The following is a 26,564-nucleotide window of genomic DNA, read 5'->3' on the forward strand; positions in this document are numbered from 1 at the left end:
ATTTCCACTCCTAGGTATTCACTCTACTGAAATGTACATATACGTCCATCAAAATTGACATATGTTCTTTGAATATTCAGAGCACTACACCTAAGAGTCCCAAACTGGGTATTAGCAAAATGTCCCATCGTCAGTAAAATCTGACAAATCCTTTATGATCACAAAATGGAATGCTATTTGGCAGTGATAATGAAAAATCTACAACTACACCCAACAATAACAATGAATCTCAAAAATGTAATAGTGAGCAAAAGCAGACATTTAAAAAAGGCACACTGAAGGATTCATCACCATAAAATGCAGAGCTGGGAAAAACTAACCGTTATGTTGGACTCAGGAGAGAGTACCCTGGGGAAGGGGAAAGTGCCTGGAGCAGAAACGAGGGTGGCTTCTGGAGTTCTGGTAACGATGTTTCTGGATCCCTGTACTTCGTTACCCAATTATGTTCAGGTTGTGAAATGCATTGAACTGTGCACTTAGGATTTACGCACCTTTTCTCGTACCTATGTTATAATTCATTAAAAGTTTTGTTTTTTCAAGTTGCCCTTTCCCATGGAGGGGCTAAAATTCTTGGAATTCTGTTTAAAGTCCCTCAGCTCTGGTTCCACCAAGCAATCAATTACCCAACAACTTTCACTCCAACAAGTAAGTGAGGGAGGTTTGAGGTAGCAACAGGCATCTGAAGGCTGTTTGGTGCTGTACCCACACTGCAGGACATCCCTGTGCACCCCGCCCTGGGCCAGTAAACTCACCTGGTGCTTTTACCTCAGAGGAGTTGACGCAGGAGATAGATGGGCTGCAGGCTAGGCATTTACAACTGGCCTCCTGTTTACATTTCTTGGGGCAGCAGTATGGTGGGCTTCAGTCCAGACACAAAACTAAGAGTCCTGTTTACATTTCCTGAGGCAGGAGGCAAGTGGGCTCCAGGTTAGGCATATACCATCAGCCTCTTGTTTGCACTTCAAAATAGAAATGACAACAGGAACAGGGTAAACAGCCAGGCTTTGTCTCCCTGAAGACACTTGAAAATAACAGTCAGGGCAGGAACATAGAGGGGCTAAACCCTATTTGAGAAAAAGATCAAGAGGTTACATAGTTCCCATCCTTGGGTCAAGGGAGACACTGCACATGCACAGCAAGGCTCCTTGGGGGTCAAAAGAGAGGGGTTGCCACCCCATAAAAGGTGACGCCACCCCATAAAAGGTGACGCCACCCCATAATAGGTGATGCCATGGCCCACCTTAGGGCTCTGTACTGGAATCCATCTTAGAAAAGAGTTGTGCATGCACCTTTGGGGAGGGTCCTAGGACAGGTCAGGTGTGGAAAAAGAAACCAGATAATTGGCCAAAGGTAAACAAAGACTCTGGAAGACCTGTCCTATATAAATGGCTTAATTGCCTCTTTCCTGGGCTCCTCCTCATTAGGGCGGACGCCCACACCCTTTCTCTCTCGGTGTGCATCTCTGCCTTGCTTACTTAACTGCTTCTCTGTATGTTCTCCCACTTGTGCTGTCTCTAATAATAAACTTGTACCTGTTTTTACAGTTTTGCCACCTTGAGAAACGCACTTTTCATTGGTGGAAAGGGCCAGGGAAAATTTCCTTCTAGCCTCTACTCCTTGCTGGTCCACTGGCTAGGATTCCTAGCTTTTATTCAGGCTACCCAGGTTCAATTCCTGGGCAGGGAACCAAGATCTCTTCAAGCCACCAGTCACTGCTGACTCTCCCAGATCATAGTCGATGAGGAGTGGGGGGGGGGGGGGGGGTGATGGGGGGAGTGGGGGAGTAGGTTGGGGGGGTGGGGGGTGGGGGAGTAAGGTGGGGGGATTGTCCACAGGCCCGAAGCCCCAGGCCGCCTCCAGAGGGGGCTGAGCCATCGGCCTCTCTCGGCGCCAGGATACTTGACCACGTCCCGCCTCCCGGCGTGCTCCACCCGGCCTGGGACAGAACACCGGAAGCCGCCTGCGCTTTCACGCTCAGGGTCGGGACCGCGGCTCTGCGCGCGGGATGGCGGTGACAGTGACGCTGGAGCCGGCGGGCCGCTGCCGCTGGGACGAGCCGGTGCGCATCGTCGTGCGCGGCCTGGCCCCCGGGCAGCCGGTCACGCTGCGCGCGTCCCTGCGCGACGAGAAGGGCGCGCGCTTCCGAGCCCACGCGCGCTACTGCGCCGACGCCCACGGCCAGCTGGACCTGGAGCGCGCGCCCGCGCTGGGCGGCAGCTTCGCGGGGCTCGAGCCCATGGGGCTCATCTGGGCTCTGGAGCCCGAGAAGCCCTTGCAGCGGCTGGTGAAGCGGGACGTGCAGACGCCCTTCGCCGTGGAGCTGGAGGTGCTCGAAGGCCACGAGCCCGAGGCCCGCCGACTCCTGGGCCGGGCGGTGCACGAGCGCGACTTCCTGCCGCCGGGCGTGCGGCGCGAGCCGGTGCGCGCGGGCCGGGTGCGCGCCACGCTCTTCCTGCCGCCAGGTGAGCTTCATGCTTCGCTGTTTCTCTTGTGTGGGTGAGAGAGAAAGGCAGTAAGTAGGTGGCCCCCAACATTCCGAAGGTCGGTGGGGCCTGAAAAGTTCGAGGAGCCACGAATGGAACGTAAGGCTGGCTGGGGAGGTGGCTCTGCTGCTCCAAAGCAGAGGTGAGGCCAAAGACATCGCAAGGAAAGGGTAAAGGGTAAAGACAGTTGTAATTTAAAAAAGAAAGAAAGAAAAAAAAGTATAGGTAGTTTCCAGTTTTTAAAGTTTTCTTTCTAAAGTTTCTCAGTTTTACAACTTTGCTTCTAACTCCCCCAATATATTAAGATTTAAGGAAATTAGCATGAAGGAGGAAGACCTCTTGCTGCCCACTGGAAATCTTCTAAATTATTGGTTAATTTTACCATTACATAAGAAGCGACAGGCCAATGAAAAAGTTAAAAGATGTTTATCCTCATTAGGAATCAGGAAAATGCAAAATAAAACTCCATACTACATTAAACACCCTCAAAATTTAGAAGTCTAACATTACCAGTTTTTGACCAGTGTGTGGAGGAAAAGGAACTCCCCGGCACTGCTAAAAGGAACACAGTTATCTACTCTGGAAAAAGTTGCTTCTATTTAGAAAGTTGACTGTGTCATTCTATTCCTGGTGCACCAACAGGTATTTATGTTTGTAAGAGTAAAAACAACTGGAAACAGCCTAAATGTCTGCCAACAATAAAACTGATGAATGAGTTGAGGTATATTTCCAGCACAAAAGTGATTGAACTACAGTCACAAGAATCAACATGGATGAATCTCAGAAACTGTTGAGGGAAACATCACGTCCCCAAAGAACACATTCAGTATCATTACATTCAGATAAAATTCAACAGATAGGCAAAATAAACAAAATACTGTTTAAGGCAGGGGTCCCCGACCCCTGGGCCACGGGCCCTTACTGGTCCATGTTCTGTTAGGAACCCGGTTGTACAGCAGGAGGTGAGCAGTGGGTGAGTGAGTGAAGCTTCATCTGTATTTACAGCCGCTCATCATCATTTGCATTATGGCCTGAGCTCCACCTCCTGTCAGATCAGCAGTGGCATTAGATTCTCATAGGAGCACGAACCCTACAGTGAACTGCGCGTGTGAGGGATCTAGGTGGCAGGCTCCTTCTGAGAATCTAATGCCTGATGATCTGAGGTGAAGCTGAGGTGGTCCCATCACCCCCAGATGGGACCATCTAGATGCAGGAAAACAAGCTCAGGGCTCCTGCTGATTCTGCATTATGGTGAGTTGTATAATTATTTCATTATGTCTTACAATGTAATAATAGAAATAAAGTGCACAATAAATATAATGCACTTGACTCATTCCAAAACCATTACATACCCCCATCCCCACACCTGTCTGTGGAAAAATTATCTTCCCCTAAACCAGTCCCTGGTGCCAAAAAGGTTGGGGATCGCTGGTTTAAGGTATACTTATGAGTGCTAAGACTGTAAAGAGAATCAAGAGCGTGATAAAATTCAGAATAGTGGAAAGTGAGTTAAGAGGAACAGGTACTCACAGGGCTTTGACGGTTAGTACTGAATTATTTCTTTAAGCATTCTGGATATAGGGACTTCCCTGGTGGTACAGTGGTTAAGAATCTGCCTGCCAGTGCAGGGGTTACAGATTTGAGCCCTGGTTCAGGACGATCCCACCTGCCACGGAGCAATTAAGCCTGTGCACCACAACTACTGAGTCTGTGTGCCACAACCACTGAAGCCCAAGCACGTAGAAGCCCATGCTCCACAGCAAGAGAAACCACCCCAATGAGAAGCCTGTGTACTGCAACAAAGAGTAGCTCCAACTCATTGCAACTAGAGAAAGCTCACATACAGCAACAAAGACCCATTGCAGCCAATTAATTAATTAATTAATTAATTAAAAAAGGTTCTGAGTATAAAGTATTTGCCTTATAGTTATTCCTTGAAATTTTCACATTAAACATAAACTTATAATGTAAATAGTGAAAATGTGACATAACCAGCCTTATACACAGTGGGTAGCTTTTTGAGTCTAGCCTAATGCATTTGAGATTCATTTCTGTTGCTCCACATCTTGGTAATTGCTTCTTCTTGTGTCTTAGAAGTTTCCCATTAGATGGATGTGCTGCAGTTTGTTTATTCATTCGCCAGCTGGAGGACATTTGGAGATTATGAATAAAGTCACTATAAACACTTGCACCGAAGTTTTTGTGTAAACACAAGTTTTCATTTTTCTTGGGTAAATACCTGGGAGTGATATTACTGTGTCATAACCTAAGTATGTGTTTAACTTCATCAGAAATCGTAAGCAGTTTTCCAAAGTGATTGTATCATTTGCATCCCCACTGTTGCCCTTAAAAATAAAAGTTAGTTACTTGACTAGCAAAAATGGGTTAATTTGGGAATAGCAGAGAATTGCAATTTGAGGCAAGCAAGCCATGGAAACAACCATAGGCAAGTCCAGGAAACCAAGGAGAAGAATGCTATTTTATAGAGAAAAAGGAGGAAGTTGGGAGGGCTTGTTTTGAGCAACAGTCCATCAGAGAAAAGAGAGTTTGGGGTGATGGTGATTTTTCATTGCTGAGTTGCTGGGGTAGTCAGTTTCCTGGAGGGAAGCAATTTACATCTTTTGCTGTTGGTGATTCTTGCCTGTTGATGATCTTTCTGTTTGATCTGAAATTGACAATTCTTCCTACAATTGATGACTCCATTTTAGTGAGGTTTCCCTTTATTAATTAGTAAGGTTTCCCTTTATTAATTTTCACATCTCTCCCTTTTAATCAAGATTTTTCTCCACAAACATCACTAACCAGGAGTCAGTGGAGTGGCTTTTTGTCCTTTGGTGTCGGCAAGGATCTTTCCTGGCTGTCATGTCCCTTGTTAGAGGGAAACTGCACAGAGTGGAAACCTACTGAGGTCGCATTTGAGAAAGAAGGAGGGGTAGGAGGGAGAACTTTCAGGCACGTTCCAACTATAGTCCATATTTATCAAGACCCTAAGCCCTAGAGTACACCTTTTTGGGTACAGTGTTTTTACAAAGGTTTGGTAGGCAATAGTACAGAATCAAAAGTAATGTGACAATTCCAAATTGTATCATGGTTCTAAACCAGGACCCTAGGTCCAGAGGTAGCCCACTGAACAAATACTTATTGGCACTCATTCCAAATTAAGGGAGCAAAGTTCTCCCTACAGAGGTGAACCCAGAGTCATGGATGCCTCCTGGAAATCCCCATTTAAAGCAGCCATGAAAGCAAAATAGAATAGCAAATACAGCAAGAGCAGAGTCAACCTAAAAGCATTAACTGAGTGCATTTGGGAAGATACAGTGCAGGCATAAACATGAGGCAACAGCTAAATGAACTCTTTGTGAAGACAGCAAAACTTCAAAGACATTTTATTGTATTATACTGCGTTGTATTTTTCATCCTAATTGGAGTATAATTGCTTTACAATGTTGTGTTAGTTTCTGCTGTACAACACAGTGAATCAGCTATATGTGTACATATATCTCCATATCACCTCCCTCCCACAATCCCTATCCCACCCCTCTGGGTCATCACAAAGCATCAAGCTGATGTCCCTGTGCTCTGCAGCAGCTTTCTGCTAGCTATGTATTTTACATTTGGTAGTGTATATATGTTAATGCTATTCTCTCACTTGGTCCCAGCTGCCCCTCCCTCCCCCCCCACCCCGTTTCCTCAAGCCTGTTCTCTAAGTTTTTGTCTCTATTCCTGCCTTGCCAGTAGGTTCATCATTAGCACTTTTGTAGATTCCATATGTAAGCATTAGCATATGGTATTTGTTTTTTTCTGTTCAAAGACATTTTAAAACAGTATTGTTATCTCAAAACAATTGTTTGGAACCAAATGTGTTATTAGTAGCATAGCATGTGAGGTTGTAAGTTCAGTTACCCTGAATTTGGATAAGAATTCCGAGTCAGTTAATAGTCCAGATGAAAAGAGACTTTTCGGGAGGTGAATCCTGAAATTTCTAAGAGTACTGGCCCTGACATCTTGGCAAAGCTGTCTGGTCAGATGTCGAGTCCTTCAGTTCTGAGAAATCTTCACTTTCACGTCATCCTGTGATGTGAGGTCCAGTCAGGGTTTGGTGCTTTTTTCAGATGTGTCACGTGAAATGAAGAGTCTATTCCCTGGAGTTCGGCAACACAAGGGTTGGTTAGCAGTACCTGAAAGGGGCCTTTCCAGTGAGGTTAAGAGTCTTTCTGGAGGTGTCTTTTCCAATAGAGGAAGTCTCCAGGATACAGGGTATGATGCTTAAGGTCTTCATTTCCTGGGAGCGCACTGTGACAAGACTGCTCTACCAAAGGGTGGTTATTTTTAATGGAAGCAACTAGGCCTTTACAGTATGAAGTGTACCTCCTTTTATCAGCTGTGAATCAAAAGAGGCGGGAGCCAGGTGCATTGGATGTCTTGTGACTGTCTCAAAATGTGAGAGTTTATGATTTTCATAAGGGGATGAATCTGAGATTTAGAAGAACCAACAGCAATGCTTTTGGCTGAGGTATTTGGAGGGTTTTGACGAACTTTGCCAATTGAGTCTTTTTTAAAAAAAACAAAAAATTACTTATTGGCTACACCGGGTCTTAGCTGTGGCATGTGGGATCTTCACTGCTGCATACAGACTCTTAGTTGTGGCCTGCATCGGGATCTAGTTCCCCGACCAGGGATCAAACCTGAGCCCCCTATGCTGGGAATGTGGAGTCTTAACCACTGCACCACCAGGGAAGTCCCTCCAATTGAGTCTTAATAGTGTCCTTAATTTGTTTGACTTACCCTAAGGATCAAAAATGGTAATTAAGCACAGTGAAAGTGTTGTGAAACCAGCCGAATGGCACAGACTTATTGAAGTACCTGACCAGTAAAATGGTTTCCCAATGGCTGTGCAGTTCAGGAGGAGTTGCCCAGGCAGGGATAATCTTTTCTAACAGAATTTCAGCTACAGGAGAAGCCATGACCTGTGTACAGCGGAAAGCTTCAGTCCTGCGAGAAAACTTTCCAACCATTAGCAAAACATATTTAGATCCATGGGAAAGAGGAAACTGTCTGAAATCCATTTGCCAAAGGTTGAATGGCCCATTAGACAGTAAGGGTCCAGGAGCAGTGAGAACGGGTTTTCCTGGATTCTAGCTTGAGCAGGTGGGACAAGGGAGGTGTACGCACTTTTTGTGACCTTATTAATACTTCCCCACCAATATTTGTTTGTGAAAGCTATCATTTTGTCAGTAGACTAATGCTTTCTGTACGTACAGGGGTAAGTAGTGGGAATTTTAGAATTATGGGTAAGACCAGATTGTTGCTTTTTAGTAAAGTATATAGGGGCTGGGCCATAAGAAAAAAATTTGGAATCCAATATTGACAGTAGGCAGCTAGCCTGAGAAAAGCTCGTGGTTGGCACTTAATTTTAGGTTCAGGATGTACAGGATGCCCCAGGTTTACCTGAAACCAAATGTAGTCCTTCTTGCATAATCAGGTGTCCTAAATATCCAACTTGTGTTAGAGAAAACTGCAATTTTTCTTTGGAGACTTTGTGTCCCTCGAAGGCCAAAAGTTTTGACAGGTGGATGCTGTCTTCCCATGAAGAGTTTTGAGGAGAGCAGAGAAGTAAATCATCTCTGTATTGGGACAGAGTAGAGGCTTCAGAAATGTTCACATCACCCCAATCAGCTTTCAATACCTTGTGAAATGTAAGAGGGAGTTCCTGTGACAGCCTGGGGCATAACTGTCCAGGTGTATTGCTTTTCTTGCCACGTGAAAGCAAACATGTATTGGCTAGGCTCCTCAATTAAAATACTAAAGAATGCACTGTAGGACTTCCTGGGTGGTGCAGTGGTACAGAATCCGCCTGTCAATGCAGGGGACACGGGTTCGACCCCTGCCCTGGGAAGATTCCACATGCCACGGAGCAACTAAGCCCGTGCGCCACAACTATTGAGCCTGCACTCTAGAGCCCGTGAGCCACAACTACTGAGCCCATGTGCCACAACTATTGAAGCCCACGTGCCTAGGGCTCGTGCTCTGCAACAAGAGAAGCCACTACAATGAGGAGCCTGCGCACCACAATGAAGAGTAGCCACCACTGCCAGCAACTAGAGGAAGCCTGTGTGCAGCAATGAAGACTCAACACAGTCAATAAATAAATAAAATAAATTAGAAAAAAGAAAAAGAATGCACTGTATAAGTCAGTTACAGTCAAAAAGTTGCTTTCATTGGGACCTGATGTCAGTAGTGTGTGGGGATTAGGAACAACAGGTGTCAAGGGATGACAGTATTTATTACTTGTAAGTCTGGGACAAACCTCCTATCCCAGCTGTTGGATTTTTCTCACAGCTAAAATAGGGGTGTTTCAGGGACTTGTACAGGGGATAATGAGGCCCTGAGAATTTTACTGCTTTCTTATGGCTTTGACACATTGCAGGGATTCTTTGTTACTAGGGTACTGATTAATTTGGGGAGAGGTTTTGAGAGATCTGTTTGAATATTGACAGGAGTTGCACTGTGGATTCCTCCAATATCACTTGAAGATTTTGCCTGTAAAGAGGAGAATGGAGCTGATCCAATTGGGACGATTGATCGGTGTCTCCCAGATTCAGCTACAGAGCCGACAGAAATGGAGCCAATAAAGGATGTCAAAGCGTCATTTAATTCACTTAACTGGCTATTTTCACTGCTACTGTCAAATTCCAGAATTATTTCCGTGTTGTGGGAGAGAGAAATTCCAGTATAATCCTTTTCTGAGTCTCAACCTAATAGATGAAGGGGGCAGAGGAACTCAGGAGTAAAGGGTGTGTATGTGTCAAGGGCCTAAACAAAAGGGAATAGGTTCAGAGACAGGAACTTCCTGAGATTCATTAGAGAGCCCCGACTATTTGAACTATTTTAGGACTCCTAAGCAGGGACTGCTTTCTAGCAGTGGGATTGAGCATGGAGAGTGTAACTCTGGTTTGTCATTAAGGACAGAAAGAGCTCCATCCCCAATCTGGAGAAATGTTTCTCCAGGTGGATTAAGAGGGAGGTCTGGGAAGGGCCCTGTAGTTCCTGAGAGACCCATCATTGGAAATTAGGAGGACATTGGAAAGGCTGGCTAGAGGCCTGAAGGCATCTGGAGCAGGAAAATGTGTAAAAATCTGGTTTTCAGTGTCCTGTCTCTTCCCAGTAATAGCAGGCAGGTTTTGGGCTCTGTTCAGGAACCTTCATTTGCCAGAGTTGAAAATTAAGAAGTCTAGTGGTCTTCCTTATTAGTTGACTCATGTAAGGTGTGAATGAGCTGAGTTGCCAAATTAACTAAATCAGAGTGGACACAGTTTCGCATTCCACCCTGCTTGTTTTAACTAAAAGAGGATGATCCTGGCTCAGTGCCTAAATAAACATAGAGTTAAAGGCTACCTGACTGGATTCACCACCTGAAGGAAGACCAGAGTTTGCTTTGAAAACAATCTGAAAGCAATTCTACTAGTCATAAAAAGGTTCACCACGGTTTTGTGTGCAAGCCTGAATTTTGTCCCAAAAAGAAGTTTTAGGAAAAGGTACTGTAATTGCTTGGTAGAGGTTTTCAGCAAGTCATCTAGCATTTTGCCAAAAGTGAGGGGTTTGTTTTTCTAAATCCTATTCAGGATGTTCCCATCAGGGAAGCTTCATCCAGTGTTTGGGTTAACCCTCCCCAACAAGCAGGTGGACTAACTGACAGAAATCTAAGCACCCAGCATGGGAAGTTTGAATAACTGTGGTAAACGCTTTAGCAAACCTGTGAGGGTCCTCAGTTACTTTAGGAAACTTCACCTATGGGTCCCCATTTGGCCTTAGTCCAGGGAACATAAGAAATTTGGGGTTTACTTGGGTCCTCAGAAGACATAATTTTAGAGGGGCAGGTTCTGGTAGGTTCAGAGGAGGAGGGGGTGGAGAGAAGTTCAGGGGAAAAGGGAAACGCGGTCAGAGCGTTAGCATGGGGATACTGAGGTATAGAGGAGGTGGAGGCAGTGCAGCAGGGAGGCAGGGGTGTGGCACTGGAGGTGGGGCCTGAGCACAGCAGGTGTCTGCCATGTGTCAAAGGAAGGGAGAGGGAAAGAGAGGCCTCAGAGACCTTTGACTTCTTTAGTTGTTTGTTTGCCTCAGTTAATGTAGAAATTGTAATGTGCAGGGAGGTAATTTTAGATTCCTGATGTTTGCAAACCTCAAAATGCAGATTAAAATGGGTGTGTAACAGGGAAGAGCTAAGTCAGGCTCCTTGTTAGGTCTGTTTCTTTGAGTTTAACCTTTACTTTTCGCTGCTTTTGTTAGTATCATCATAGGTGATGGCCTGCCTCAGGGAGCCCTTCCTCTCTGCCTGAATGTTTAACTAAAGTGCCTCTGTTCAGCTCACAGGCAGACACATCTGCCCTGCCCACCTGTGTGAATGGCTGCAGGAAAAAAAGCAACGAACATGTCCCCTCACCTGAGGCTGGTCATTCCAGGAGATGGTTGGCAAGACTGATGGCCCTTTCACTTTACTTCCTTACCGCCTCTCCCTCTCTGATTGTATAGAACCAACTGGCATCCAGAGCCCAATAAGATGGTTTTTCAGAGACACGAATCTGCCATCTTCTTGGTCGGCCGGCTTTCCGAGTAGAGTCGTATTCCTTGCCGCAACAGCTCGTATCCCATTCATGCGTATGGGAAGCAGAGTGAGCTTGGACTCGGTAACAGGCGTCCAGTTCAGGTTTAAGAAAAGTAATTTGGGGAGCTCGAGAGTTCCCCATCTTCTCGATTGGTGTTCTGATTTACTTTTCTTAAGTCGGTCCATTTAGTTAGAAATGCACATGAGGAGAGACCAAAGCTTTTCAACATAAAACCGCCTGGAGTCGCAGAGGGTTGGGCATCATCAAAGCATTTTGATGACTGCAACTGCATTTCTTAAAGGTTTTTCTCTGGAGCAAAAAGAAAAATTCCTGAACAACACAGTTCCAAGGCACAGCCCAGTTCCTAAAGAAATCAGACCAAAGGCCAAAGGAGTACTCTCAGAAAGGACAAAGCCTTTGAACAGATCCCAGATAAAGCTTGGAGAGCTCAAGATGCAGAGAGTGGAGCTTGAAATCCAGCAGAGATGTGCCCTTAAACTCCAGGGGCAGCTAGAAGGCAGCAAGCTCAGAGGGCTCTGTGGGTGCTGGCACCTGTGTCCTCACCAGCCTGGGAGTTTTGAGGGGTTCTCTTTGGATCCCACTTCAGAACACCAAGTAATGTTGACCTTAAAAATAAAACAGTTGTTTTTCTAGCAAAAATGGGTCAATTCTAGAACATCAGAGAATTGCCTTTTGGGACAAGCATGCCACGGCAAAAAAGCATAGGCAAGTCCAACAACACAAGGAATGTTATTTTATAGGGAAGAAGGAGGAAGGTGAGAGGGGTTATTTTAAATAAATGCCTATTGGAGAAAAGAGACAGCTTAGGGTGCTGGTGGTTTCTCATTGGCTGAGTTGCTGGGGTAGTCAAGTTCTTGGACGGGGTGCAATGTACATCTTTTCTTGTTGGGGCCTGTGACTGATGATTCTTTCCTGTTGATGATTCTTCTGTTGTGATCTGTAGTTGACAATTCTTCCTGTAGTTGATGTGGAGCGGTACTGCTGAGAGCTGCCCTTCTGTCCTCTGGATCCATTGTGAGGTTCCCCTTTATTAATTTCACACCAGCAGCAATGTATGAGGGATCCAGTTGTTCCACATCCTCACTAGCATTTGGCATTGTCAATTTGGGGGGGGGGGGGGAGGCGGGGCAGGAGAAGGCAATGATTTTGCGGTTTTTATGGTCTGTAGCTTACTTTTAATCACAAAAGTAGTACAGGCTCTCTGTAAATATCTGTGGGGCTTTGAGGCCCTCGGCATAGAGGACAATGTGGGTTTAGCCTAGGCCACACTCCAGATCTTTGAAGACCAGAGCCATTCAGCCTTTCTGATTGTCAACAGAAAACTTTGACATCACCAAAGAGGCAACAAATGGCTTTTGACACCACTGCAAAGGCTTTTAAGAATAGTTTAGTTTTGTGTTTTGTTTCTTCCCCAGAAGCTGGGCCCTTTCCTGGGATTGTGGACGTTTCTGGAGCTGGAGGTGGCCTTCCAGAATATCGAGCTAGTCTGCTGGCTGGGAAAGGTTTTGCTGTGATGTCTCTGGCCTATTATAACTATGAAGACCTCCCCAAGGGCATAGAGAACCTCCACCTGGAGTACTTTGAAGAAGCTGTGAACTACCTGCTTCATCACCCTCAGGTTGGAACTTCCTCTACTTTTTATGTCCTGCATGTTGGTTGTCCTTCTCTTAAATGCTCTTGGTTTTCACAGAACTTGACAAATTCATGACAGCCCCTCCCTGCCCCCAACACACACTACCTCTCATAGTCACTTGTCCCAGACAGTTTCCATGCAATTAGATGTTACTGTAATAGGTTTTCTGCCAATAAAGATGTTCTAGTTGGAATTATGGAATTTTAAATTCCAGTATTTTATAGTATTTCATTACAGGCCCAAACAGACTGAGATCCCTGGGTTTGACCCAGGAAGTAGAGGGAAAGGGGAAGTGGATCACTGTCTCCAGTTTGAATGTTTATTTTTAATCTCTCCTCCATGTGCCCCTCTGAGAGCAGAGTATTCAGTTTTAAGGAAATACTTGGTAGCAAAGAACGCAGCTAGTAGGAAATGTATTGAGGGCTCAGGATATCAGAGGATTAGAAGACAGACCTTGGTCAGGGTATCAGAGGATTAGAAGATAAACCTTGCTTATTTTATAATTCAGTAAGGGTTCAAGGTTGATGGAAGTGCTGGATGTCTTAGAAAATGTGGGGGTGTAGTGAAACCAGCACAATATGTTTGAGAGAGAAAAGTTAAATTTGAGGTGTGATCTTGCCACCGAAGTAGCTTTGTGACCTTGGGTCCTCTGTTTGCTCCTCTCAAAAACTGGGATGACAATAATATGCCATTCCTGTATCTTGATGAGAAATAAATGGTTGAAATCAGTTAAGGGTGCTCTTGTGGGAACCGTGACACACACACACACACACACACACACACACACGCACACACAGAAAAGGACTGCTGTTGAGAGGTCAATCAAAAGACCACTTACATGAGAAGAGTTTGGTCATTGACAAGAGCAGCCATTTTGGAATAGGACAAACCCAAATTACCCTGGTGGGGACTGAGTAGAGAAGGAGGAAAGAAAATAACTACAAAGGTTCCCACAAGATTTGCTGTGAGGGAGTAGAAAAGTAGGGCAGAGTGGATTTGAGGTCGAGGGATTGTTATTTAAATGTAAGAGGTACTGGAGCATGGGGTACACTGATAAGGAGGAGCCTGTAGAGAAGAAAGTTATGAAGGAGAGAGGGAGGGAGGAAGTACCTGCAGGAGCAAAGTCCCTGAGGACGAGAGTTGATGGGATCCCAAGCACCCGCAGAGGAGTGGCCTTGGATAAGGACAGAGATACTTTGGAAACAGGAGGGAAGGCGGAGGGCTTGATCCGGGTGGGACTAAGTAGCCTTGGAAGGGAGAAATGAGAACAAGTTCCAGCCTGATAGCTTGTACCTTCTCCATGAAGTAGGATGGGATGAAAGTGAAGGGGAGTATGGGTTAAGGGGCTTACAGAGGGAGGAGACAAGGTGAATCGGTCTTTTGGAAGAGTGGAAACAAAACATGAGTGGAGCAGGATTGAGGGGCAGTGTGGATGCTTATTTGCAATTTGTGGTCATGGGACAGGGAAGGGCCCATTCTGATTCCATTCTGGATCTGTTGCTTTTACTTTAACCTTTTTTTAAAAAAATTTATTTATTTGTTTATATTTTTATTGGCTGTGTTGTGTCTTCATTGCTGAACACGTGCTTTCACTAGGTGTGGTGAGCAGGAACAACTCTTCATTGTGGTGGGAGGGCTCCTCATTGCGGTGGCTTCTCTTGTTGTAGCTCTAGGTGCACAGCCCTCAGTAGTTGCAGCACATGGGCTCAATAGTTGTGGCGCATGGGCTTAGTTGCTCTGCGGCATGTGGGATCTTCCTGGAGCAGGGATTGAACCCGTGTCCCCTGCCTTGGCAGGCAGTTTCTTAACCACTGTGCCACCTCTTTTACTTTAAACTTTCTTTTTGTTGCCTTTTCATTTTAATCACTGACTATAGCTGTCAGCATACATAATGGCCTGCAACAGGGAACCCTGCCCCTCTGCCTGACTGTTAAACTAAAGTGCCAGTTGTTCAGCTCACAGAGACTTTCTGACACTGCCCACCTGTGAATGGCTGCAGAAAAGAAGAAATGAACATATCCCCTCCCCAATGCAGGCCAGGGAGGAGATACCTTGCCACATAAGTGTCCATTTACTTTACTTCCTCACTTCCTCCCCCTCTGTGTTTTGTAAGAGAAACTAGCATCCAGACCCCGATAAGATGGTTCTTTTGAGACACTAGTCTGCCATCTTCCCAGTCTGCTGGCTTTCTGAATAAAGTTGCTATTTCTTGCCTCAACACCTCTTCTCCCAATTTATTGGCCTGTCATGCAGTGAGTAGAGCGAGCTTGGACATGGTAGGAAATTTGGGCTTTTCCTTAGAGGACAAGGCAGTTTGTTTAATTGGGGTACCCTGTTGGAGAGGGGACTTGTTGTTGGACTGTACCTGGTTTGGAACCGGTTGGTTGGTTTGTAGGATAAGTCTACCTGATTTGGGAAGTGGTTCGTTGGTTTTGGTTTTGGTTTTGTGTGCATGGATGCTGGAATTTGTTTGGGGCTTTTGTGTTGGAATTTGTGACTTTTTTGTGTTTTGGTGTTACCAAATTTAAAAAAATAGGAAATACTCCATCTATCCCAAAGGAGAGCCCTTTGGGGTGTATATTAGATAAATGGGCAAAACATAGCCATGAGCCTATTGTTGCCAGACTCTTGGCTCTCTGCACACCAATGCCAAATCAAAATGTGGAGACAGAGTTACGGAGGAGAAAGAAAGAGTGGCTTTATTTCTTTGCCAGACAGAGGGGGATCACAGTAGGCCAGCACCTCAAGACCTGTGCCCCCCTCCCTGGGGAATAGGGAGAGGTCAAACAGTGTGATCCTGGTCAGAGGTATGGGATAAGAATCACCCCGGCAGTATAGTCTTCTTTCTTCTGCAGAGTTTCTGAAGGGTGGGGTTGCTGAGAGGACTAGGGTGTGTGCAGGGTCTCAGGTGGTCGGGTCTCCTAATCTTGATGAGTTTCTCTGGTCCCTTTCATCGTGCCTCAGGTGGTTTCGTGGCTGCTCCTCCCCTGATTAGCCACTGTGTGAATCTGCCCTTTGGAACTCAGGGAAGGTCACGGAGGCTGGAGTCTTGCCTGCAAGAAACGGGGGACAAACAGCCCTCCATGCCCGGGAGCCCCACAGGGCCCTGCTCGGCATCACTATGACTAAGAAAGACATGATGTGGTATTGTAATAGGGCACTATCATAATGGCTCACTGCATTATTATAGGATCTCTCAGTTAGAAGTGTTTTGCAAAAGAGCAGGGAAAAGAGATGAGATTCCGTATGTAGAAGTACTTATGCTATGGCATCAGGAGGAAAAGGAGTGAAAGGGCTGCCACCTTATGGTGCAGTGATCTAAAAGGAAACCCAAGGGGGAATCTGTTTGCAAGGGAAAGAGGGAGAAAATGAGAATGGCAACACTGTACTTCAAAACCTAAATCCCCCTCCCGCCTATCCAGCTCCCCCACTGGGCGAGGAGGCTGCACTGGCAGTTGTTCCAACTGCCCACCCATGTCACCAACATAGTCCCTCCTTTCACTGCCTCCCATTTCCTCTACCCATGGGGATGGATAGAAGTTTTTATGTTAACCCCCAAAGCAGAGGGGCTTAGTTTATATCACCATCTAAGACCCGGCAGGGCACCCAGTTTGGACTGGAAGCCACTTCCACAGTGGGGCAATTTCCCTTGCACCCACATCGTGTAAGAGGCCAGGGGACTCCCTTGTACTTGAGGCATTGCTTCTACTTTTCCCACAGGAGGCCCAGCTAACTTTGACAGTGGGGAACAAGTTGATTGACTTTGAAGTGGAACCACTCCCCACCCTTCCCTATTTATCTTAAGAGGTTTGTAAGTATTAAACAAAGGGGAAACAAAGTCATGCTAGGATGCCTCTATCTTTGAGATGCAAATGTCCTATCTGGTCTTCTCAGGAACCCTTATCTCTGCCATCTTTTTCAAATGCACATTTGGAAAAGAGGGTAAAGTAATTTAGAAATTGACTTGTCAAGGGTGAATAGAAATCCTAAGTGTCTTTCTGTAAATATTTAGCCATCTAGAGAAGTGAGGTTGATTGTTTCCATCTGCCAGAAACCTGTTTTCATCCAACCTCTTTTGTAAGCTGGTGGGTTTTTACATTGCTGTACCTGACTCAGGGCTGAAATTTTGCAGTGAGAACTATGATGTCTCTCTGTGTCTCTGTATGTGCCTTTGTCTTTGGATAACATTGCTGAGGTTGATTTGTGGATGAGCGCTGTTTAATTGGCTTAAAGAAAAGGAAGCTCTTACAAACCAAACAATTCTACATTCGAGAGAAATGAGCTAAATGAGTTTCAGCTTCATGTGAACTGGGAAATAGTATTAAATTAATACCTGGTATTAATATTTGTTGATCTAATTAATATAGATATGTCTTTGGAGTCATCCACATTAAGTATAATACTTTTATTGTGCTAAGTTGAATATAAGCTAAATAAAATCTTGCTATATCTGTTGCAACTCTGTCAGCAAGGAAAGTAACTTGATGTGAAGAAACGTTTAAGAAAATGCTAATGAGATAAGAGCTTTGGGTGAACATTTAGAAAGAATTATGTTTTAGGAATGTCTACCTCACATTAATCTCTCCAGATATTTGACACTTTGAAAGTTAGAATTGTGCTAAATTAATGGAAGGTTTGTGGAACGTGGACCCCGAGAAAAGAGTTTTGTGCATGGTCAGGACTGACTAAGTGTAAAATAAGTTAATTGAGTAAATGAATTTTAAAAGTAAGCTGGTGCAAAACTTGAATTTGGCTTTTCTCTCTGTTGAGAAGAAAAGTTTTCCTAAGATGTTGAGCTGCCTTTGATAACAGATTTTAAGTTTCTTTACCTTTTAAGTGATGTGTTCTGTATGTGCCTTTGAAATCTTTGATTGTTCCTTTGGCTAAGTGAAGATCGTTTCACAGTGACCTGGGATCGTATCCGACTGTTTCAAACCCTTTTAATATTTTTTTGAGAAAACTTCCCAAATCAAATTAGAATGAAGTTCCTTTGACCTCTGGCTAACTTTGGGATGCTTCAGAGGGCCCCTGAAACACCCCAAAGAGAGATATTAAGCTAATTAGGTTCACTTGGTATGTTACAGTACATGCGAGGTGTTGTCAAATGAGTAATAAATCTTCTTAGGTTATATTGTATGGTAAATGATACAGATATTCTAGAGATTGTATGGAGTTCCTAAGAGTCTGATCTGTGCTGGTAAAATGTTATCAGTCATAATTCTAGTTATTATCTGAAAGTGCTGTATGTCACAGCAGTAACCAAGTTACTTTGTCAGTCTCGTTGTAATCAGATTTAAGCGTGCCTTCTTGAGTCTTTTGTCATTATAGACAGCTATGGTTTCACTCTGATGCCTTTACAAAAATGCTTCTTCTTCAAGAAGATTTATAGAAAGGACTTTTGGATAAAGAAAAGTTTCTCACTTTCAGACCATAACGCTGAACTCGGTAAGAAATTGAAGAATTCCAGTGGGAAACCTGATGGTTTCATAAAGCTGTTGACAGAAAGGATTAGTTACATAGGACTGAGCAAACTGGTGAATGTGGTTATGATTTTTATGGTTTCTATGTGAAAAATTACTGATTTAAGTCTGTGTTTTCCAGGTGTAAGGAAAACCTTCCCCTTAAAATAATTGTGACTTACACTAATTTGGTAAACTATACCTTTTTTAAAAATTAATTTGTTTTTTTATCTATTGGCTGCGTTGGGTGTTTGTTGCCGTGCGGGGGCTTTCTGTAGTTGCGGAGGGTGGGGGCTCTTCTTCATAGCAGTGTGTGGGCTTCTTATTGCAGTAGCTTCTCTTGTTGCGGATCACAGGTTCTAGGCACGTGGGCTTCAGTATTTGTGGTTTGTGGGCTCTAGAGCACAGGCTCAGTAGTTGTGGCACATGGGCTTACTTTTTCTGCTGCATGTGGGATCTTCCTGGACCAGGGCTCGAATCCGTGTCCGCTGCAGTGGCAGGCAGATTCTTAACCACTGCACCACCTGGGAAGCCCGGTAAATTAAACCTTTGTAAGCAGAATTGAAACCTTTATCTTTTTCTCTCTACTTGGTTGGTCCTGCCAGTAGCATGTGCTCGTCTCCGATATTAAACCATGCATGTCTAAGTGCGCATGGCTGGTACAGTGCAACTGCAGATGACTCATTAAGTCAGGGACGGTCCCTTTGGTAGCTCGCTACTGCAACCGGATTACAACTAGCTACACTCATCATTGTTTTGTCTTTTGTGTCCAAATGGTTTGTGCTTTGTGTCTCCCTGCTACACTTTGTCTTTGTCAGTGTTACTAGCTGCATTACTTCTATCCTGTCTATTTTCTAAGATTGTTGCCTCTTCCAGTACCCAGTGGGTAACCAGGCCTCCAACAAAACGTCTGTGGCTAAACATCTTGAGGAAATAGATCACATTTATAACATAATTGCAATAGTGTGAGTCTAGGTATGGGAAGAAGGCACAAGGGAGAATGTCTGCTGGATCATACTTACATAGAGGATCCAGAGACTCTTTCATTATCAATGGGCCTAATCCAAAAATTAGCACCTGGAGTGGCATATCAAGAGTTTTTGCCTGATCTGGGATGAGCCTCCCAGCGCTGTGGGACAAAATTTGATCATGAAATGTCTCCCAAGTTTTGGTGAAATTGCTGACCTAGAGGAGAGGATGTGAGAAATGGAATATTTCCTGCCATATCACTTACCAGCGATTGCAGCCCTCCAGCAGGAGCTGGTGAGCCCTGAGGAAACTCTGGAAAGAGAAGAATACCTGCCATCTAGCAGCCATCAGACTGCAGCCACTCACTATGGTGAGCCGTGAGAAAACTTCAGGATATGAGAATACAGGATACAGGGCCAGATAGCTGAGGTGCACATCAAGGGAATGATTAAAGTGAGTCCAGACTCTTGCATCTTCCCCTACACAGAAAAGCGCTAAACTCAACTTGAGCTGCTGCCTCCTGGGCTTGAAATCCTCAAAGTCCCCACCAAATAAAACATCACTCTTAAATTTTAGGCCGTAAATATCTTTTAAAGTCTCCAGGTGTAAAGTAGACACTTTGCAAAGAGGAACAAAAGAAGATAAATCTCAACATTTGGAACATTGGCACTGATGGTGGACACTTCCAGAAAGATCCATGTGATGAAGCAGTGAGAACATTGGTCACCCCTTTTTCCACATTGACACTAGGAATTGTAAAAGGGAAGAGCCAATTCTAGCTCCGTGTTGGATCTGTTTCTTTTCCGTTAACCTTTGCTTTTTGTTGCTTTTGTTATAATTACTGTCTATAGCTGTAAGCATACGTAATGGCTTGCCACAGGGAAGCCTGCCCCTCTGCCTGACTGTTAAACTAAAGTGCCTTTGTTCAGCTCTCAGAGACATTCTCACCCTGCCCACTTGTGAATGGCTGCAGAAAAGGAGAAATTAACACATCCCATCACCGATGCAGGTGAAGGGAGGACATATTTTGCAAGATAAATGGCCGTTTTGCTTTACTTCCTCACCGCCTCTCCCTCTCTGTCCTATAAAAGAAACTGGCATCCAGACCCCAATAAGATGGTTCTTATGAGACACTAGTCTGCCATCTTCTCAGTCCACTGGCTTGCTGAATAAAGTCGCTATTCCTTTCCTCAGCACCTCTTCTCCCAATTTATTGGCCTGTTGTATGGCGAGTGAGAGAGCTTTGACTTGGTAACAGGCATGACATGGAAGTAATATCTGTCAGCACAAGCGTGTGTTATTTTCTCCAGCAGTGTTCATTTGCACAAATGCAGGCCTGGAGGAGTGAATAACAGGTGGATGTAACTGAGGTTAGCACTTTAGCAGGCAAGCGTGACCAAAGGGAGAGAGGTATTAAAGGAGGTCAGAGTGTCAGCAGGGGAGCAATAGTAATGATGAAGCCTGGAATCTAAGCTGCGTGAGGTGGGAAGTGACAACACGAGAGAGGTGCTGAGAGTGAAAACATGGTAGGCAGGGTCTCAAGAGAGGTGGCAGTGGGCAGTACTGCAGCGGCTACACTGGAGGTCAGTAAGATGGTGCTTAGGTTGTAGGATGCTTGAAGCTGAGATTTTGGAGATGATGTACTTACTGATGACTCGGCTTAGGATATGACAGTGGGTGTGTGTGTCTGAGGTAGGGGAGAGGAAAAGCTCCTTGGAGGTTTCGAGGTCAAGGAACTGAGAGGTCAGAGTACTTAGTAGTCATCCCTACGTGGCTGTCTATGGAGACTGTGGTGATGGAGAAATTATGGAAAGCAAGGTAGAGAGGAAGGAGAAGTCAGTATCCCAAGGCTGCAAACCTCGGTAAGCGGGAGAGCCAATTCAGGCTCAGTTCCAGCCGACTCTCAAGTCCAGGCACTCGTCACCACACTGCACTGTTCGTGGACTCATTCTCCTTTTCCCTTTGGCCTTTTCTCAGGTAAAGGGTCCAGGAGTCGGGCTGCTTGGGTTTTCCAAAGGCGGCGACCTCTGCCTCTCCATGGCGTCGTTCCTGAAGGGCATCACCGCGGCCGTCATAATCAATGGCTCTGTGGCCAATAGCGGCGGAAACTTACACTACAAGGGTGAGACACTGCCGCCTGTGGGTTTTGACCGAGGTCGAGTCAAGGTGACCAAAGATGGCTTAGCAGACATTTCGGATGCCCTGAACAGCCCTTTGGAAGGCCCTGACCAGAAGAGCTTCATTCCCGTGGAAAGGGCTGAGTGTGCCTTCCTCTTCCTTGTGGGTCAGGATGACCACAACTGGAAGAGTGAATTCTATGCGAATGAGGCCTCGAAACGCTTGCAGGCCCATGGTAAGCCGAAGCCCCAGATCGTCTGTTACCCCGGGGCGGGGCACTACCTTGAGCCTCCTTACTTCCCCTTGTGCCGGGCCTCCATGCACGCCTTGGTGGGCCGCCCTGTCATCTGGGGAGGGGAGCCCAGGGCTCATGCCAGGGCCCAGGTGGATGCTTGGCAGCGGCTCCAGACTTTCTTCCACAAACACGTGGGTGGGAAGAAAGGGTCGATCCCATCCGTGCTGTAGTCTTTCATCTGACTGTGTGGCATCTCTGATGCTACTCTGTCCTGGGAACAGCTGCCACAAGTAGTGTATATGTGTCGCTGTTTTCTTTTCAATAATTTCTTAGAGTTTTTCCCCTTCAGTATTAAAGTGAACTTACCAGGAACTTTTCAAGATTTTTAGAAATTACATACTTTTTCAGTTGTTTGGGAGGAGAGTTATTCTACAGAAAACACAACACGTGGAGAAAGCATGCCCTTTAGTATCTAACAACACATAACCAACAAGGCTTTAGCTCTGAAATGAAGAGTCGTACCTGGTAAACAATTCCTGCTAGGTAATTGTTTGAATTGTTTATTATTGAACTTGCAATTATATACTAATTTATTAATAAATAAATGGTTACCTACTGTATATGAAAATCTTATGAAATATTAAAAATATCAGATTTGAGTGTCTCCTTTAAGAGTGGAACTGGACATCTTAGCTGTAAATCACTATACTAGGTAGAGTACTACTTAGCGGTAGCTTTTTCTTTATACAACTGTGAGGCAGGCGTCATCTTCATTTTACAGATGAGGAAACTGAGACTCAGAGAAGTTCTCTGCATGGTACCTGTAGAGCCTAGTCTCCCCACATGCAGTTTCTTCTGTCTTTGTTAAGCCCATCTGTGCTCTCCTCAGGGTAACAGCCCAGCCACAGGGAAAGGAAGTGGCTCTTATTTGTCCTACCTAAATTTTCAGTGGATTTCCTGGACTTGCAGTGTGGGGGTGGGGGTGGTTTCAGGGCACCAGATGTTAAAAATACCTAAGAGTAGATCTGGAACTCTGGCAGGAGACAGATGGGCTCCAGGCTAGGCATTTACCACCAGCCTCCTATTTACACATCCTGAGGAAGGAGGCAGGTGGGCTCTCGGATAGATACCTACAAGTAGCCTCCTGTTTGCACTTCAAGGTGGAGATCACAACAGGAGCAGGGTAAACATCTAGACTTTGCCTCCTGTGGACACTGTAAGTAACCGTTATGGCAGGGACAGAGCGGGGCTAAACCCTGTTGGCGTAAAAGATCAAGAGGTCAGAGGACTTCCCTGGGGGCGCAGTGGTTGAGAATCCTGTTGGAGGAATTGGTAGAGGAAGACAGGTCCCCGAGGCTTATAATGCAGGAAGCAATGTTTATTGTACCAGCACAGGCCCAGTGGATTCACATCCAAAGACTGAGCCCCAAACCAAAGGAGAGCTTCTGCTTTTACAGACCAGTTCCCGTGCTTTTGGGAGCCTATAGCTATGTTTATCTACACAGAAGCAAGGTACAGAAGCCAGAGTGCCTAAGTTAGTTTTTCCTTATCTTGTTGACCCATGTGTTTGTGTTACCCCGGCAGGGTCTTTTGAAAGAGATCATAAGCAATTTATTCCCTGGAGCTTGCATTTTCCTATGTTTGCCTTATCCTTTCCTGTTTTTGTTATTGACCTGCCTCAGTCCACCTGCCAGTGCAGGGGCCATGGGCTGGATCCCTGGTCTGGGAAGATCCCACATACCATGGAGCCAGCTAAGCCTGTGTGCCACAATTACTAAGCCTGCTCTCTAGAGCTCACGAGCCACAACTACTGAAGCCTGTGCACCCTAGAGCCCGTGCACTGTGACTACTGAGCCTGCGTACTGTAACCATGGAAGCCCCGCTGCTACAGCCCACGCTCTACAGCAAGAGAAGCCACTGCACTGAGAAGTCCACACACTGCAACCAAGAGTTTCCCCTGCTTGCCACACCCAGAGAAAGCCTGTCCAGCAAGGAAGACCCAATGCAGCCAAAAAATAAATTAAAAAAAAAAAGAGGTCACATAATTCCCGTCCTTGGGGCAAGGGAGCCAGTGTACATGCACAGAACGGCTCCTTGGGGGTCAAAAGAGGGGGGGCAGCAACCCATAATAGGTGATGCCTCCTTAGGCCTCCGGGCTGGAATCCAGCTTGGATAAAAGTTTTGCACGCGTGTTGGGGAGGGTCCTAGGGCCCGTCAGGTGTGGAGAAAGCAAGCAGATAATTGGCCAAAGGTAAACAAAGACCCGGAAGAACTGCCCTGTACACATGATTTCAGCCACGCTTTCCTGTGCTTCTCCTCGTTGGGTAGGACCCCCACACCCTTTCTCTTCGGTGTGTATTTCTGCCTTGCTTCTGTCTTAACTAAACTGTTTCTCTGTGCGCTCTCCAACGTGTTGTGCTGTGCCTCCAGTCATGAACTTGGCACCTGTTTTTACAGTTTTTGCCTCCTTGAAACATTCTCGCTTTCAAACAGAGGCAATAGCCCGGGAAAATTTTCTTCTAGCCTCTAGCCCTTGCTGGTCTGGTGGCTAGATTCCTGGTTTTCATCCAGGCTACCCAGGATCAATTCCTGGGCAGGGAAGTAACATCTCGCTTCAAGCCATGGCTCACTGGTGCCTCTCTGAGATATTTGGTGCCAGAACCCCAGAAGTCAAGGTAAACTACAGGTCTTGACCAAGCTGCTGGCCGAGACTTGTGACTTTCATTCTCTCTCCCGTGAGAACTTGCTTGCTGTCACTCTGCTTTGTTCTCTTTCCAAGACCCACAGGGCTTAATCCCGGGTCTCTCAGGGAAGCAGCCCAAGGGGTTTTTCTCCCTCCTCTCCCTCTTTCTCTCGCTCTGCCTAAACTACAACCCTTATCTCCCCTGGGTAGGGGAGGCAAACCTTTACTCTCTCAGGGTTTTTGGCCCGGGTTGAGAATAAAATTAAGACCGATTAAAAGAGAAAAGCATACCAAGTTTATTTTTACATGCATATGGATGTCTCCACAAGAAAATGAAGACCCATTGTGGAAAAACCTAAGTGTTTATATTCTAGGTTGAAGACACTGGAAACTGTGGAAAAGTAAAATATATGGAGAGATTAAGGAAGAGAAGTTATTGTGATAAGGTCATGGGAAGAATTCTCTCACTCTTGACTCCTGTTTTTGGTGAAAGACTGAACTTTCCTCCTGTATAGGGAGACCATCTCTCACATGGGAGTTTCCTGTCCTGCTTTCGGGGAAAAAAAGGGGGATGAGTGTCCTTCTTGTGCCTGCTGTTTTTCAAGAGCCTTTAGCTCTAAATAGTCAAGTTTACATCATCTTCTGCCCATCTTTTGATTGGGTTGTTAGTTTTTTTGATATTGAGCTTCATGAACTGCCAAAGGACATATTTTGCAGTAGCATCCCCTGAACCATCACCTGAATTGTTTCCACAGTGTCTCTCGTCCCCACTTGACTTTGAGAACTGAAGGTCCACTGAGGGAGAATTTTCATCTTGCTGTGAAATACTGCCGTGTGCTTAATTTCTTCCTGCTCCTAACATGTTTTTTTCTAATGGTAAATTCTGAGTTCAAGTCTAAAACACCAGATTCTTCTAAAAGTCAACTTCCAAATTCCTTAATCGGTCCCACTAATAGTCATAACCCCTATTAGCCCCATGTTTTCTTTTCCTAAATTCTAAAAATTTCCATTCTTGCTGTAACTTCTAGAAAGCCACCAGTACCATAATGCGTGTCCTCCACTGCTCTCAGGGATACTGTCAAGTGTTTACCCAGCAACATTACCCCTCCCCCTGGTATAAGAATTCCTGAGTTTCATTCAGGAATTGGCCATCTCCACCCTGATGGCAGGGGCAATGATGGTGGTTCCTATTGGATTTAAGTCAGTCTCAGCATTCCATCCGGGGAAAGTGGGTAATTTCAGTGAAATTCTTGGAAGTCTGGCTGTTCTCTCTCCCAGGGAATATGAGCAACGATGCAGGAATCCCCAGGACTCCAGCAGCCTCTTTATGGCATTGTGAATGGCAGAGCAGACAGAAAGAAGAGGGCCAGACCTTTTCCTGACTTCCCACCCAACAAATTTTCTCATTTTTAAAGAAGGTTTTATTTTGTGAAGCAGTTCCAGGTTTACAATAAATTGAGAAGACGACACAGAGTTTTCCCACATACCTCCTTCCCCCACACACGTACAACTATCGATATCCCAGATAGACTGCTGCATTTGTTACAATTGATGAGACAACCTTGCCCTATTATCATTACCCGAAGTCCCCAGTTTACATCAGCATTAATGCTGGGTGTTGTACAAATGTATCATAATACAAATCCACCATTATAGTATCATACGCAATAGTTTTACTGCCCCTAAAAACCCTGTGTGCTGTGCCTATTCATCCCTCTCTCCCTCCAAGCCCTGGAAACCACTGGTCATTTTACTCTTTCCACGTTTGGCCTTTTCCAGAATACCATGCATTTGGAATGATACAGAGGGTAGCCTTACTAGATTGTTATCTTTCTCTTAGTAATATGCAATTAAGGTTGCTCCATGTCTTTTCATTGCTTGATAGCTCATTTTCTTTTGATTGCTGAATAATATTCCATTGTCTGGAAGTAGCAAAGTTTGTTGATCCATTCACCTACTGATGGACATCTTGGTTGCTTCCAGGTTTTGGCAAATTATGAATAAACTTTTATAAACATCTGTGTGCAGGTTTTTGCATGAATATCAATTTCCAACTTCTCTGGGTAAGTACTTAGGAGTACAGTTGCTGGATCATATGTAACAGTATGTTTAGTTTTATACAAAACTGCCAAGTTGTCTTTGAAAGTGGCTATTCCTTTTTGCACTCTGACCAGCAATGAATGAGAGTGCCTGTTGCTCTATATCCTTGTCAGCCTTTAGTGTTATCAGTGTTCTGGGTTTTGGACATTCTAACAGATGTGTAAATTCCTTAATTTTTTCAAACTAGTTTGAGTTTTTTGTTTCTTATAACCAAAAGAAGGCTAACTAGTTAACTGACATGGCCAAAGAATTAACAGACC

General features: G+C 45.1%; 1 protein-coding gene across 3 annotated transcripts; it reads left to right on the top strand.

Moving 5' to 3' along the window:
• Window positions 1–1,955: 1,955 nt before the first annotated feature.
• LOC130850920 (acyl-coenzyme A thioesterase 1-like) lies at window positions 1,956–22,181 on the top strand. Of its 3 annotated transcripts, none has more exons than XM_057730418.1 (3): window positions 1,956–2,462; window positions 12,523–12,725; window positions 21,146–22,181. In XM_057730418.1, exons 1-3 carry the CDS (start codon window positions 2,006–2,008, stop codon window positions 21,749–21,751), a joined length of 1,266 nt encoding a protein of 421 aa, XP_057586401.1. In that variant the 5' UTR covers window positions 1,956–2,005; the 3' UTR covers window positions 21,752–22,181. The 3 variants fall into 3 exon arrangements, with proteins under 3 accessions (XP_057586401.1, XP_057586402.1, XP_057586403.1); XM_057730419.1 differs by lacking the exon at window positions 1,956–2,462 and adding an exon at window positions 8,719–9,277; XM_057730420.1 differs by lacking the exon at window positions 1,956–2,462 and adding an exon at window positions 11,436–12,121.
• Window positions 22,182–26,564: the final 4,383 nt, after the last annotated feature.

Source organism: Hippopotamus amphibius, chromosome 4 (assembly GCF_030028045.1).
Source record: "Hippopotamus amphibius kiboko isolate mHipAmp2 chromosome 4, mHipAmp2.hap2, whole genome shotgun sequence".
Lineage (NCBI taxonomy): Eukaryota > Metazoa > Chordata > Mammalia > Artiodactyla > Hippopotamidae > Hippopotamus > Hippopotamus amphibius.